The sequence below is a fragment of the Equus caballus genome, chromosome 1 (assembly GCF_041296265.1).
Source record: "Equus caballus isolate H_3958 breed thoroughbred chromosome 1, TB-T2T, whole genome shotgun sequence".
Lineage (NCBI taxonomy): Eukaryota > Metazoa > Chordata > Mammalia > Perissodactyla > Equidae > Equus > Equus caballus.
In genome coordinates, this window is record NC_091684.1 from 152,874,093 (window position 1) to 152,890,000 (window position 15,908).

A 15,908-nucleotide genomic window follows, 5' to 3' on the forward strand; every position below is an offset into this window, starting at 1 on the left:
AGATCACTAGTTAGAAGTAACTTAGCTAATGAGACAGTTATAATCTGAATATAGCCTGACTTTAAAGTCTATATTCTTTCTTCATCACTTAGCTACACTGCTGCTGCTGCTTCAAAAACATATCTGCGTACTCTTTCACCACAGACTATCATATGGGGAATCTCAAAATAAAAAACAATTCAATTAATTCACTATTTTAATCAATTTGGTGCATACACTTCACAAGCTCATAAATAAAATAGTAGGAGAGGGGCCGGCCCCGTGGCCGAGTAGTTAAGTTCGCATGCTCTGCTTTGGTGGCCCAGGGTTTTGCCACTTTGGATCCCAGGTGCGGACATGGCACCACTCATCAAGCCATGATGAGGCAACGTCCCACATAGCACAAGCAGAAGGACCTACAACTAGAATATACAACTAAGTACTGGGGGGATTTGGGGAGAAGAAAAAAAAAAGGAGGATTGGTAACAGATGTTAGCTCAAGTACCAATCTGTAAAAACAAAAAAGTAGGAGATATTAGTCAACAAACATCTGGGGAGACAGGACACACAAAGGACAGAAAGGCATTTCTTCTCTAATAAGGCTCCAAATGCCACAAATAGGCGAAAACAGCCAAACTGGAATGTCCTTTATAGTATGCTTGAGAAAGGGTAAGGTGTGTCATTAAGCAGCAAAGGAGGAAAAGGTCAACAGGAAAAGAAAAGACAACTTTTATCACATTTAGCTTGGATGCTAAGTAGTAACATTTATTACTGTCCCCAGTTTACCATTTTATCTAAATACACAATGACCTACCCTGGACTGATGGCTTCTTCAGGAACACTGAGAGAATTTGAAATATGCGAATGCTGATAATCCTGCATTTTTCGCGCATCCATTATAATCAAGCTGATGTTTTTATCCATCATCATTGTGTACAGCTCCTTTGCTGTGATTGCTCCTTGGATTCGAGAGACAATATAAGTTACAAGAAACACCCATTTCTGTGTGCTAGCATATCACTAACCAGAGGACAAGCATAGCTTTTTCTAGAAGAGCGAAGCGTAGTGGGTCTCATATATTTGTTATTCCATCACACTATTTATTATCTTTTAAAACTAACATTAAATATAATTTGTGTTTTTGACACTTATCAAGAAACTACTTCAGTGCTCTGTTTATAGACTTAAATACCAAACCTTGCTATTGAGGTTACAACTACATCTGCTATTGGTTGTTACTGGTATACAATAAAGGAAATTAATATGTGTATCTCATGAAAATATTCTTATTCTATTTTAAAAAATTAAGCCATATGAAAAATGTCAACCAGAAGAAATATCTATGGCTCATATGGCTCGAAAATTCTTGAAAGGGTCTAAACTCTTTTTTAAAAGTTGCTGATGGGAGGAGCCAGCCCAGTGGTGTAGTGGTTAAGCTTATATGTTCTACTTGGGAAGCCCAGGGTTTGCAGGTTCGGATCCCAGGCATAGACCTACACAGTGCTCATCAAGCCATGCTGTGGCAGCATCCCACATACAAAACAGAGGAAGATTGGCACAGATGTTAGGGACAATCTTACTCAAGCAAAAAGAGGAGCATTGGCAATAGATGTTAAGCTCAGGGCCAATGTTGCTCATCAAAAAAAAAATCTCTGATGGGCTCTAATGGGGACTATTTGAAAAACTTCTATTTCCAAGTATTCCTAAAGTTACAAGCCAAAAGCTTGTTATTTGTGTTCCATTATCAGGAGTTGGCAAATTAATGGCCACCTGTTTTTAGTGGAACACAGCTACACTCATTTGTTTACATATTGTCTACGGCTGCTTTCACACGACAACAGCAAGGACCGTAGGGCCCTCCAAGCCTAAAATATTTACTATCTAGCCCTTTAATATTTAGCCCAAATAAATATTCCCTATGTTGCTATTGTCCTCTTCCAGGTTCTACCACCTGAAATGAAAGATTAAAAAGCACTAGAAGACAACTTAAACATGAAACGAACTATTTCAGCAGTGAGCTATGAGAAGAGCATAGTCACAGTAACTCCTAAGCTAAAATACCCAGCTGCTGGTAACCATCCTGCTTCCCTGTCTAACCATCAAAATCATTCTGACAACAAAATACTTTAAGCAAGCTGAGAAAAACCACTAAGGCGGCTAAGATCTAAGCAGGATGAGATACATACCGATAAAAACTCATCTGAGGAGGAACTGATAACTTTTAGGAAGGTACCTTACTATCCTCAGTTTATTTTTTAAATCGTTGTATGGCAATATTTTAAATAGAGAATTTATTTTAGTGTTACGTACAGTTAATATTTAAGTTAAATCTTTTTTGAGAGAGGAAAATGTAGGCCATTGCCTAAGTCTTGTTGTTTAGGTCACATATTTATGACTAGGGCATCACAACCACCTATGGATAATATCCAAATTACTGGTTTAGATTTTTTTGAGGAGAGTGAAAAAGCCTTTTAAATAATTAAGTGTATAACCTAGAGTCATAAGTAATAATAGGTAATATTATATAAAGTTTACTATGTGTTCTAAGAGCTTCACATATATTAACTCATTCAAGTCTCACAATAACTCCATGAAATAGGTACTAATATTATCCTCACTTTAGAGATTTGGAAATTAAGGTAGAGAGGTTAAGCAATGTGCTCAAGATCACATGAAAATTCAGAGAAGGAGCCATTCATTATTCAAATCCATGCATTCTGACTTCTGAGATTCCATGCTCTCAACCACTATGCTAAACTACATCTCGAAAACAAAACAATGACAAATACAAACTGTGGTTTTGATGTTTTCAATTGCATATACCATAAATATTCCCCATGATATGTAAATACAGAACATAATACATTTTCAATATAATTGTACAGGCTAGGAAAAATGATAAAAGCTTACATACAGATTAGATGTGATGCTAAAAATCTCACTGTGGAAAACCTGAAGCTTATTCTGATTAAAAGAAGATCTCACTAATAACCTAAAAGAACTCCCTCTTTCTGTTTACACTTACCTTTCTCCGTGGTCTCATTTTTTTCACTCTTTTCACCATTTATCTATTTCATAGAAAAAGAAAGTTTTGACTTTAATAGAACAAAAATTTTCATAGAAACAAAAAGTTCAACTTTAATACTTCATTGAAACAGAAAGCCTAGGAAATGAAGTATACAGAGAACTGGCATTTTATAAAAATACATATGAACAGTAACCGCATTACCAGTAATAGCTTTACCAGGTTACTCTGACAGTCAACAGCTGCTAAAACAACTAGCAGCCTATCAGGATCATATGACATTTCCTCCAACTTTCTTCAGTTAAAGGCCAAATATAATTTAAAAGCACAGACTGTTACAGAAATTTAATATTTAATTAATTTAATTTAATATTTAATTTAACCAGAGAGTACTTCTTATGATAAAAATTCTGGCTATTCCCTTCAGTGTTCTCCATTACATAATTAAAGGAAAATGAATTAATACAAAGTTTTACAAATTTGCATTTTCTAATCAAGACAACACAGGATAATTCTGTAAGGTATTCATTTTATAAATGGGAAAACCAAGGACCCACTTGAACGTATTGATCAATTTTAGTTATCACTAAAAACAAAAAAGAAAAGAAACATATACTATGTGCCTCCTAATATGATACAATATGAAGTACATAGTATCACCTACGAAGCATTCTTGCCAAAAACCAAAAACTGAACCTGAATCTAATTAAGCTCTTAGGTTGAACTTCCAGCCTACGTGAAATACGGGAGACAGAAGAACAAGTTAAATTACACAAGGAGGAAGCAACCAGATAGTCACATGCCGCCTAATCATGTTTGGTCAATGATGGACTGCATACATGACAGTGGTCCCATAAAAACACATTAAATTTTACCCATGTTGCCTAAAAGAATGTTGTAGTGGGAAGTGAACTCTTAAGCAAATCATCTGACAAAAAGAACCACTCTTTTTACCTCAGGGAATAAAAATGAAATACCTTTTGGGTTTTGTCTTTGGAATCCAATACATTTTCCAAAGAACTTTCAGCTGTTGTGCCACCGTCCTCTCTTCCTGCTTCCTGTCTTTTCTGTTTCTGCAGCTGCTCTTCCTCCTGTCTCTCCTTTTCTTCAAGTTTTTTCCGAACTTCAGCTTCTTCATATCTAGTTGAAAAAAGAAGACAAGATGTCTTTTATTGGCATGATCGTGCAAAGTTAAGGAGTTCCAATTTCATAAAATTAGTACCCGGCTTTGGAGTATCTTTTTTTTTTTTAGGAAGATTAGTCCTGAGCCAACTGCTGCCAATCCTCCTCTTTTTGCTGAGGAGGACTGGCCCCGAGCCAACATCCATGCCCATCTTCCTCTACTTTATATGTGGGATGCCTACCACAGCATGGCTTTTGCCAAGTGGTGCCATGTCCGCACCTGGGATCCAAACCAGTGAACCCAGGGCCGCCAAGAATCAGAATGCGTGAACCCAACTGCTGCGCCACCGGGCCGGCCCCCACCTTGGGGTATCTTATGGCTGCATACTTCCTCCCTCAAACTGAAATCTGACTCTGCCAGTGTTCCTGTTACAAACTGCAACAAGTAAATCTGCCCTCTGTAGATTTATTTTAAATGGCCCCAAAATCTCAAAAAGAAACTTGATGCTGTCAGGTTGAAGTTTAATGCTTTTTGGTTTTTCCCTCCTACTAATTTCAGCTTTTTAATGATTCAGATCTGCTGCAATTTCCTTTTCAAAGGATTTATAATCCTAAAATCCTAAAATTAACTCTAAAGCCTCATTCACTTATAAAGTGGTTCAAAATATTAAAAAAGTACAGACAACAAATAAGGGAGAAAAGGGACCCAAAAATCCAAGACAGAAGAATAAAAAACATGATTGTTGTTGGTAGTAGGATGATTAGGGAAAAAACTAGGCAAATCCAAAAAGAAAACAGTTAATAATAGGTAACCCAAAGATTAGGTGAAATTCTATTCTACTTAGTTGATTAACTAGCTAAAGGAGGAAGAGAATAGTGATTCTAAATGATATCATCCTTCTTAACATATTTCATCCTTCTTAATATATTCCAGCACCAAGATTAGTAATTTCTGGAAAAGATGAAGGGAATACATTAGTTGAAAAAGATAATTTCTAAGTAAAGGCTATGATGTGTATAACTATAATAGTTAATTGATCCAAGTATGATAAACCATTAAGAAAAAATACTGAACTAAAAATAGTTTCCTTTTTAATTCTATTATTTCAAGAATGGCTAATGACTGAAAATTGAAACCTACTGTTAATTTCTATTTATTTTATAAGCCTGGTAAGCCAGTCACGGCAAATACTAGAGTTAGATTTTTTTAAAAAAACATATATAACTTCTGCAACAGGGCAGATCAAAACTAACAGTAAATACTTCCTTCCAGTAAGACCAGTGTCCAGTAGCACATTATAACACCAGGCATATGAGGAATTATACTTTTCTGAAGAAACCTGTCAGAAACTTAGAAAAAACTGGACCTGAGCGCTGATCTAATGTACCAATGCTTAATTTAACAATCTATCATTCTAAACATTTAAAAATTTCAGTAAAGAATATTAATATAGAACATAATATAGGTGATACAGCAAAAGATTTTAATTTTTGTGTCCCAGTTAACATAAGACTTATCTCTAGGAATTGGGATTTATATACAAGGTCAGATATAATGGACAAATTCTAAATATTATTTTTATCTTCTAAATGTACATTCTGTTAAAGACTGCATTATATTGTCTGTACCTGAGTTTAAGGCTTTCGGAGAGTCTTTCGGCTTCTTCAATAGCTTTTTTGATGTTTGTGGGTCCAAGTATCGAGTGAAAGTACTCCTAAAATTATAGAAAAACCATCCCATACTGTTAGTACTGGCCATTGTACACAGCACTAATTCTAACATTAAAATCATGGTGCTCATGTAAAGCAAAGTTTAGATGAAAACACTGTTGTGACTGAATGTGAAGTATTTTTTAAACTTTAATCTACATAAATGCACAACTATTCTCCAAATGTTTCAGAAGTATCTCTTCATACCATTAGTATGCTAAAAAAATTCAGTAGGTAACAACTTAAATTATTTGTAAGGCACCTTTAAGACATGTAACTACTACTCTTATTGTTTTTGATAAGAGTGCCAAAAAGCAAAGCTTTCAGGAACAAAATATATTTTCCTATTATAAATATGTTACCCTAGTTTTCTTCTCCAGTCTCAGAAGCCATAAAGCAAACTGTGTCCCAATCTACAGCATGGGATTTGTTCTACTTGTTTCAAACTGAGATGCTTTTGCTTCCACCTTTATTTTACAGTACTACCTACCTCCCAACTGGAGTCAAAACACTTTTGACATAGAACAAGTTTTACACTTGAGGAAATGTTGAGTAACTAAAAATCAAATGATAGAAAATAAATCATGAATAACATAATCTACTTTTAAAAAAACACAAAAGGTTTGGCACATAATTTACTAACAAGCATAACAAAGTTAAAGAAAACCTCACTTCTCTGAAAGGTCACTTAGATACTGCAATCAGAGACATTTTCAAGTCAAGGTTGATTTGACATAACAGTAGTATATTTTGACTCAGCTAATTACTAGATCTAATTTGCCACAACTTGCCCGTATGATTTTGCAAACAGAGACTACTAGCACAGTTCATCACAAATGATCGAACAGTAATCAAAGTTTATAAAAAGAAAGGCTGGTGGGCCAGAAATATCCATCTTTGGCTCTCTGAGAAGCAGTCACCAAGAGCTGGTGGAATAAATCTGTTGGTAACAGCTAACATGTCTATCTATCTAGCCTAAAAGTAGATCATGTTTTGGTTGAGTTTATTCTTCTAGATTAAAGACTAAATAAATCAAAAGGGCCCTTCACTATGTGATTTCAATAAAAGCATATGGTTTGTTTGGTGTTGTGTCAACTGAAAATCACAGTGGAAACTATAATTACTTCAGTTACCACAATGTCCTGACTACTGATGCAATACTTTTTTTAACAGAAAACAGTATCTAATCATTACTGTAAGATTTCTGATAAAAACAAAATACAAAGTAAAAATAAAAAATACTATGACTTGTTTTATTAATTTTCTGATACAAACTCATTAAGAAGCTAGCCTGTAAGCCCAGCTTAACTCTGTTTAAATGCTGAAAAAACTGTTTGTGTTTGGGCATGCCTGTTACCAACTCCCACAAGACTCTCTAATATTAGTGAGGCTTCTTGTCAATAATTATCTCTCTGTGCACTTAAAGGAGCACAGTTAAAGTAGTACAGTCACGTTGTTGCCTAACGATGGGGATACATTCTGAGAAATGCATCTTTAGGTGATTTTGTCATTGTGCGAACATCACAGATCGAACTTACACAAACCTAGGTGTCAGAGCTTAATACACACCTAGGCTATATTTGGTACTAATCTGATGGGACCACTGTGGTATTCGCGGTCCACTGTTGACTGAAATGTCGTTATGTTGTGCACAACTGTATAAGTACTTTCAAATGTTCCATAGTATTAACAATTGGCAGAATAAGGGGGCCAGCCCAGTGGCACAGCGGTTAAGTTCACACCTTCCGCTTCGGCGGCCCAGGGTTGACCGCTCCAGATCCTGGGTGCAGACTTATGCACCGCTTGTCAAGTCATGCTATGGCAGGCATCCCACATATAAAGCAGAGGAAGATGGGCAGGGATGTCAGCTCAGGGCCAGTCTTCCTCAGCAAAAAGAGGAGGATTGGTGGCAGATGTTAGCTTAGAGCTAATCATCCTCCAAAAAAACAAACAACTGGCAGAATAAAATAAAAACATCTAATTCTTACACAACTAAAAACGTTTGCTTCTCTGGTTTACCAAGTAGAAGTTTCCTACTCCCGAACACACAAATTCAAACAACTTTCATGATTTCCCTAATAAAAAGGTTTACCAGTAATGCGATTATCAAGAATGCCATGTAGATTTAAAAATATAATTCTAATTTTATCTAGATTTTGCTACAGTAATATTTTCAATATATTTGCCTTCCCATCTTTTTAAGATAAACCTGAAAAAAATGTTCATAAACTGATTTTTTCAACCAATAAGCAATAACCGTAATGTGTCCTCTACTAGTGAGCTTGCTAAATTGACAAGTTTTATCTAAATCTTAAATACTCCCTCATGGAAAACAAGGGTGAAACGTACAAGTTTCTGAAGAAGACTTGGTGATATCACATGCTGTCCCTACCTGATTTTAAGGGTAAAACTCAGAGAATATTAGTTAGTAAACTTAAAAATTCCCACACTTGAAGTGCACTGGAGAGGTTGGGCTAAATAAAAGAAATGAAAAAACAGTTCTAAGACAGAAGCAGATGCAGTAACCTGGACAGAGCAAATGAAAAACAGTCTCTTTTCCTGAAAACCAGGAACTAAACAACTGCAGCAGATGGAGGAACAGCCTGGGTTACCTGAGCCTTTGCAGGGAGCTTCCTAACCTGAACAACTTCTGCCATTGCCAACTAGATACTCCCCTTGGAAATGCAATAGATACTCTGTGGAAATGGAAAAATCTCTTATCAATTAAAATTTACTCCTAGCCTTCTCAAGTTAAAAAAAAAAAAGGTAGCTACAAAAACACTCTCAATCTTGTCAGAGAAAAAACTACTAACTTACAAAAATAAGGCAAAAAATAAACAAATACATAAAAAATTGGCCCTACCACAACACACGAAACAGCAAACACCAAAACCACCACTGTTATCCAAATTTGCAAATCTTTCAAAAATATTTACTTAACACTTTTACACTTCTTTTTAAGTAATTCCACTTTAACAGACACTGTAAAAACCATCGAAGAGCACGCAAAAACTTGTTTGACTTGGGCAAGCTTCTGTCTCTATCTGCAGATAAGTATGCCCAAGAAGATTCCAAGGGCAGGACCAATCCAGCCATTTGTGGACAGGAGGATGACACAGAGGATGGCCTCCAAATGCAAGCGGCCAGCTTTCCAAAGCTAGATCTAAATCCCAGTCACTATTATTAGCGTAACATTGCTGCTGAGAAGAAACACTAGCAACAATTTATCACTATTAAATAAAACATTAATGTTATCCCTTAATCAACAACCAAAAGGAATTATATCAGTCACACTACTCTGGGGGAAAAAGAAGGTTATTTCAAAGAATAATAAAACTTTCTTTAGTTCTATAAGTCAATTTACATGAGGCAAGCCAATTCTACCACCAGTGAACAAAATAAAATCTCAATATTAATTCAAGAATGGCTTCTCTACCAGGTAAGAAATCTACAGGCAGTATTTTGCTACTATTGTCTGGTAGCAAGATCATTCCTAAGTAAAGCTGGAACCACCAACACAATATTCTTCCCACTTTTTAACCTAGTCTCTATGCTCTTCTTTTGCCTATTTCTGATGCAATCGAAATGCAACCATTTCCTCTAGCAATATTTATCTTAGTCATCAGTTCTCTTTATTCATTTACACCTCCCCCACCCTCCCTCCTTACCCATGGCTTCAGCAAAGTGGAAGAAGGCACTGGCTCAAAGGATTAAAAGCAAAATAATAACAAAAATGGAAGTGATCAGTATTAATTTTGCAGAGATCTTTAATATGGCTACAATGTCAGTCAAATATAAAAAGTGTCACGAAAACAAGTGACTAAACTTTGAATCTTGAGAAAGTATAATCACACTCATATTTTTCTTATTTATTGCATGAGTAAACTGAATCCTTCCACTTGATCTGGCAACGATATAACAGAAAACTAATTGTGAGTCTTTATGTTGCTATAAACTTGTACTAATCCAAGGCAAATTAAGTATGTGTATATAGTGTGTGTGTATCCACACATATATATTTGCAAATAATGAAACTAAATCTTTAGCTGTTTTTTCTATCTGCATAAGACTTTGAACTTGATGCTGTAATGTGACCTAAATTTCAGTGTTAGTTAAAACTTTTAGAGGAGATCAATAGCTCCATTGTGCAAAAATAAGAAATAAGAATGCAGAAATAAAAGGTACCTGCTGTTGCTTGAAATCAGGCCTTTTTTTGATAAGATTATAAACAGTCACATATTTCATATACAGTACATAGGCCTTTTCCTCATCACGATCTAATCTGCTTTCTTCTGCTGTCTTGAAGATCTTCAGGGCACTCTGTACATAACTTAAAATTAGAGAAAAAATTAAAACACAACATCTCAGGGGAAAAAAGTCATGTATAAAGTCCACAGAGAATCTTGATAAAATGAATTTCATAATTTAGGTTGCACTACTTCAGAATTGACACAAAGTTACATATAAGTTCAGATGTAACCTGAAAATTTCCCTTATGCTACAAGTGAATATTTGTTTCACGATAGCTGCTTATATACCACCAAACTGTTCAAAATGCATTGAGTCCAGTTTTAAAAGTTTGCTATAATAGATAATATAATCCATATAATAGCCATGCTCTATGATGAAAGAACATAACTGCGTACCATTTATATTAAAGGAGGGAAGCTAAAATCTTTATTATTTTAATGTTAAATACTTCTCAAGTCTCCTTACTCCCTCCTGATCATGATGTAAAATTCTCCCCACCTAAAAGCCAAGAAACTAGGGATAGGAAAGAGATATGAGTTCAATCTTTTTACTTGGTTAAAGTTTTCTACAAAATGGCTGAACTGTACTCTGATTAACTGGTCCTCGAAGGAAAAGAGATTTAAGATGTCATCTTAATCTAAATTTATGTCATCTTAAAATTCCACTTCAGTAAAATAATTTGAGGATTCTGCGATGTCCATTCTAAGGATATTTTCCTGATTAACTGTCTTTAGAGAGCAAAATAATAAAATAGGCATTTCTGCAAAAGGAATTCATTCACTTAGGACTAAAGTTCTGGCAACCAAGTTATAGTGCCAATGCTTACATACAAAAAGCTTTATCAATAACTTATTTATACAAAGCAGTGCATCTTGTTTTCTATATTTTTCTAACTGTGCTCCAAGATTGAGACATGGATTAAGGATGAAGTTGGTCAGGCCAAGGAACTAGAACACCACACAAAGGCACAGGACCAAAGTGGTATTTAGGACCAAAGATGGTCCTACACAAGGACTATTTCACTCAGTGTATTCCCTGCCTACCATGACATCATAGTCCTAAGACAGAGATAAATCAAACGAAAGCTAGTCAGGAGATTCTCTAGAAGAGTTGGGAGTGGGTGCAACAGTCCTTGGGTTTTCTCCAAATTTCTTTCACTCTAATGCATGTACATCTTATGGGCCTATATGTAGCAGATCAAGCTGAGATAGCTGCAGTGCCACAAAGAGTTCAGTGAAGCAGCTAAACATCCTAAAGGATTCTAACATTCTCTAGAACAGTGCTGTGAGATAGCAAGAACACAAGTTTGTGGTGCTATATTTAGGAAGTCCTCTGACATACCACTTCCTATGGGATCAGGGTAGCCCTAGAGCTAAATCAGACATTGCTAGAGTGGACTGATCTGTCTTACGATTCAATGAAGCTCTCTGAGAAAGCCTCAAGGTAGCTTTATTTTTCCCATTGTTTCCTATTTGAAAATCATTCAAGAGGAATCAAATAGAGCTGTGCTTTCTCCATCACCCCATCAACATTACCAACTTAGCTCAGGAAGCAGGCCAATCCTCTCTTATTCTTCCTGCTCCCCAAAAGATCTCTTTTTAAAAAGTCCATTTTGTCCTTAGTAATGTTTACAAACATCAGTTCATTCTGGGATTTTCTTTCCTGACCTTCTTTAAAGTTCCTACTACTCTCATCTTCATCCTTGATATTCTGTTTTCTTCCCATCTTCAGTTTATTTCCTTTAGAAAATGACTCACAAAGATGTCCCTGTGCAATCACAGGTTTCTTTAGATGCCTCTTCAAAGGTTCATTTGGAATCATACATATACATCACTTTTTTCTTGCTGAGGAACATTCAACCTGAGCTAACATCTGTTGCCAATCTTCCTCTTTTTTTGCTTGAGGAAGATTAGCCCTGAGCTAACATCTGTGTCAATCTTCCTCTACCTTGTATGTGGGTTGCTGCCACAGCATGGCTGACGCGTGGTGTTAAGTCTGCGTGCCCAGGCTCTGAACCCATGAACCCAGGCCACCGAAGAGGGGCACGCCAAATTCAACTACCAGTCCACAGGGCTGGCCCCAAATCATTTTTTTTGAAGCCTCCAATACTATTTATCTCCAGCCATGGAACACCTATTTTCCACCTGATTTCTAAAATCGTCTTGCCCCAAGTCTGGGGTATATGGCTGGCTAGACCCACCTTTCCTTTTGAAACTCTTATTTTCAACTCTATAATAAAGTAGCTATTTATCTATCTCCAAATCTTCTCCTTTCTTGGTCAAAATAAATTCAGAGAAAAAGTTCCCCTACTGCCTCGTGACCCTCAACAGAGATAAAACTATCATCAAGTTAACAGTTTTAATGATATCCCATTTTTAGCAAAATTACTTCCATAAATATTAAAATAGTTGGACCTCTCCATTGCTATTATATTTTATCTCAGGACAGATTTTGTAATCATTACCAGGAAGGTATTATCTCCAGCTTCTACCTCAGCAGGTAGATAGACTATAGGCCCTCAAAAATAAAAATACATACAATAAATCATTAGGTTAAAAGTTCATGTCAAACTGGTACAAATTAATACTTTGCTGAATTTTGGATAAAAAATACATATCTCGACTCTTTTACTCAAAGAAAGACTATGCTAGGACCACATCTTATATGTGAAATATACAAAGATAAAAATGATCTTTAGTTAAGAAGTATTTTTATACTGTTTTATGAAAAGACATTAATTGTGGTTGAATGAGTTTTTAGACCCTTGTAGTCTTTACCTCTTAAACTTCTGATCTGGCATATTGTCCAGAGACCAGATAATATGCGTATTAGCAGAGTATATGTATGTATTCTGCCAAGATAAAGTTAAGAACTTCTCTAAAGGAGGTCTCAGTTTATTCAGGTGATGACATCACTTTTCAAATAAACTTTAAATTAACTACTCAGCTAACTCATTTAGTATGGAAATGAACTAAAAATTAATATATGACTCAGGCAAACTAGCAAAGGACACACACCTCTTAGTGCTTATTTTCTCTGGTTTAACTTCTGTCTTCTTATTGAGGTCTTTTAATGAGGAACTGAGGTAGAGTTCTTTAGGAACTGAAGCCACGGCAGGCATGATGAATAATCTTTACTCTTCCACTTTCACAATGGATGGTGTACTTCATTAAAAGTAGTTCTTTTCTGAAATAAAATGAACGCAAATAACCCCACTAGTTTTCCTCATTAACAATGAAACAAGTGAGCAGTTAAAAAAAGAAAACTCCTAAACTGTATCCTTTGCTAACAGAGTTAATGTTTTTTTCTCATTAACCAAATTAATTTGCTGTAATTTTATTTTTTTATTTTATTTGCTGCGCCTTTTTTTAAACTGAGATAACACTGGTCTATAACATTATATAAATTTCAGGTGTACATCATTATATTTTGATTTCAGTGTAGATTATATCATGCTCACCCCCAAAGACTTAATTACCATCTATCACCATACACATGTGCCTAATCACCCTTTCTGCCCTCCCTCCTTCCCCTCTGGTAACTAGCAACCCAATCTCTGTCTCTATGTATTTGTTTGTTGTTGTTGTTATCTTCTATTTGTGAGTGAGATCATACTGTATTTGACTTTCTCCCTCTAACAGAGTTAATTATAAGTTATCTTGAACATTTATTTTGGGAGTTCAAGACATACAGGGCATCAATAAACGATTTTTTTTCAAATTTTCATTAACTGAATGAATTACTGTTTGTATCATTTTACCTTAAGTACAGTCATGTGTCACTTAACGATGAGGATACATTCTGAGAAATACATCATTAGGCAATTTCACTGTTGTGTGAACATCATAGAGTGCACTTTCACAAACCTAGATGGTATAGTCTAATATACATGTAGGCTATGTGGTACTAATATTATGGGACCACTATCATTTATGTGGTCCATTGTTGACTGAAATGCTGTTATGCGGTGCATGACTATATTAGGAATTTTTCCTGTCAAAGCAACAGAGTAGAAAGAGCTTTTATATTTTCCTTCTGTTAAATCTGCATTAATGTATAGATCACAAACAGAAGGAAGTTTCATGTAGAAATATTTCTCTTTCTCACTGATGCTGTCAGTTTATAAAAGGAAACAAGTGGGGGTGGGGGTAGGAAGGGCCACTTTATATGGAGCTGGGAACACAAGATCATGTTTCTGGTAGAACACATCTAAGTATTTTGGTTTACCCTGAAAAGGTCTTTGATGTTTCCTGACATTCTTTGTTTGCTCATCTGCTCTGGTAAATTCTGACTAGGAAGATGGAGGAGGCAGTAAACAAAATGAAGAGGAAGAAAGGCTAGGTACATACCAATTCAGTGGTTATGTACGTATACATGTATAGAGATCCGCGTAGATGGTGCAGATCAGGGGAACACATCAAATGGGGAGTCTTGAAAGATGATAAAGTGTCACCAAACAAAAATTTCAGGAACCCAATTAAATTTATACAAGATCTGCAGCTGTGAAGAACTAACCACAATTCAAATAAATCTACATCAATACTTTTAAGAGATTACAACTTTTTTCCTATCACTTTTTTCCCCTATCTTAATGTTCTTCATTATATCAGTTCACTATTATTAAATGAATGGACATCAATGAACATCTAATCCTAAAAACCTGAGTAAGGTACAACTTTAGGGGGAAAAAGGCTCCTGTTCACCTATATGAAACTCTAAAAGCACTCCAATTTGCTTTGATTCTAGTCACGTTTTATATTAAATACTAATACTCCGTGATTTCTTGATACTCACTCCTTCTAACCTTGGGCCTTTAATCCACTGTCTTAGTCACCAAACCAAACTATTTTTTCTCCGAAAGTCACATTTTTATAATTTTGGGTTTTTTCCATCATTACTTGCTCCGTATGTATCTATAAACATATGTTTAACCAAATACTTTAATGAGTAGTTTCAGACCTATGCATTTAGAAACAATGATCTCATATATGAACATTTTCTACACTGTTCCTTCCACTCTGCATTTTGTGTCTAAAGCTAGTGACAGGGGAGAAAAGCCTCTGGACCACACCATCACTCTCAAATGGATCAACTAACCTTAAATATGTCCTCCTACTTAGGTATCTAATTCATCAACAATTCATCACCAAACCAGCTAAGAGAATGCCTTAAGGAAAGAGCATGATAGGGATCCCTTGGATCAACAGTATCCTTTGAACGTCACCTTGCAAAAAACACCATGTTACATGTTAAAGATACAAAGGGTAGATGAGACATGGTCCCTGACCTCCCAGAATAAACAATTTAACCAAAGAACATACCCTACCCTCCCACACCCACCACCTCCTCACCTCCTGCCTATACCCCAATGTTGAGTGAAAAAGCACAGATACATATAACATGACACCATTTGTACAAAGTTTAAAAACAAATTAAATTGAACAGTATATTGCTTAAGAATACAAATTAGGTAAACCTATAAAGACAGACAGGAAATAAACATAAATTCTATTTCTGGGGAGGCAGAAGATGTAATCAGGGAGGCACACACAAATAGCTTCAGGGGTATCAATAAGGTTTTATTTCTCAAGTTGGGTGGTACCTTCACAGGTGATCACAGGTGATCATTTTATTATCATGTTTTATAGCACTAAAAAAATATATGTAATGTACTTATTTCATTAAAAATTTTTAAAGAAAGCAATTACATAACAATGCAAATATGAATAAATATAAGCAATTGTATATAAATGTGAAAAGAATACCTGGACAGATATAAAAGTTAGGAAGTTATGGGTGAAACAAGCAAACACAAAATATA

The 15,908-nt window shown here is 35.5% G+C and overlaps 1 protein-coding gene across 2 annotated transcripts in view; it reads right to left on the minus strand.

Moving 5' to 3' along the window:
• The window catches only part of USP8 (ubiquitin specific peptidase 8), a 54,585-nt gene that overhangs the window by 28,887 nt on the left and 9,790 nt on the right, over positions 1-15,908 (minus strand). For both annotated transcript variants that reach the window (XM_014733838.3, XM_001501923.5), the window contains exons 2-7: positions 13,105-13,273; positions 10,022-10,166; positions 5,756-5,841; positions 3,982-4,144; positions 3,005-3,047; positions 794-938 (exon numbers count right to left, since the gene is read on the minus strand). In XM_014733838.3, coding sequence (XP_014589324.2) covers positions 794-938; positions 3,005-3,047; positions 3,982-4,144; positions 5,756-5,841; positions 10,022-10,166; positions 13,105-13,208 — 686 coding nt within the window. In that variant the 5' untranslated portion in view covers positions 13,209-13,273. The remainder of the gene's footprint in view (positions 1-793; positions 939-3,004; positions 3,048-3,981; positions 4,145-5,755; positions 5,842-10,021; positions 10,167-13,104; positions 13,274-15,908) is intronic.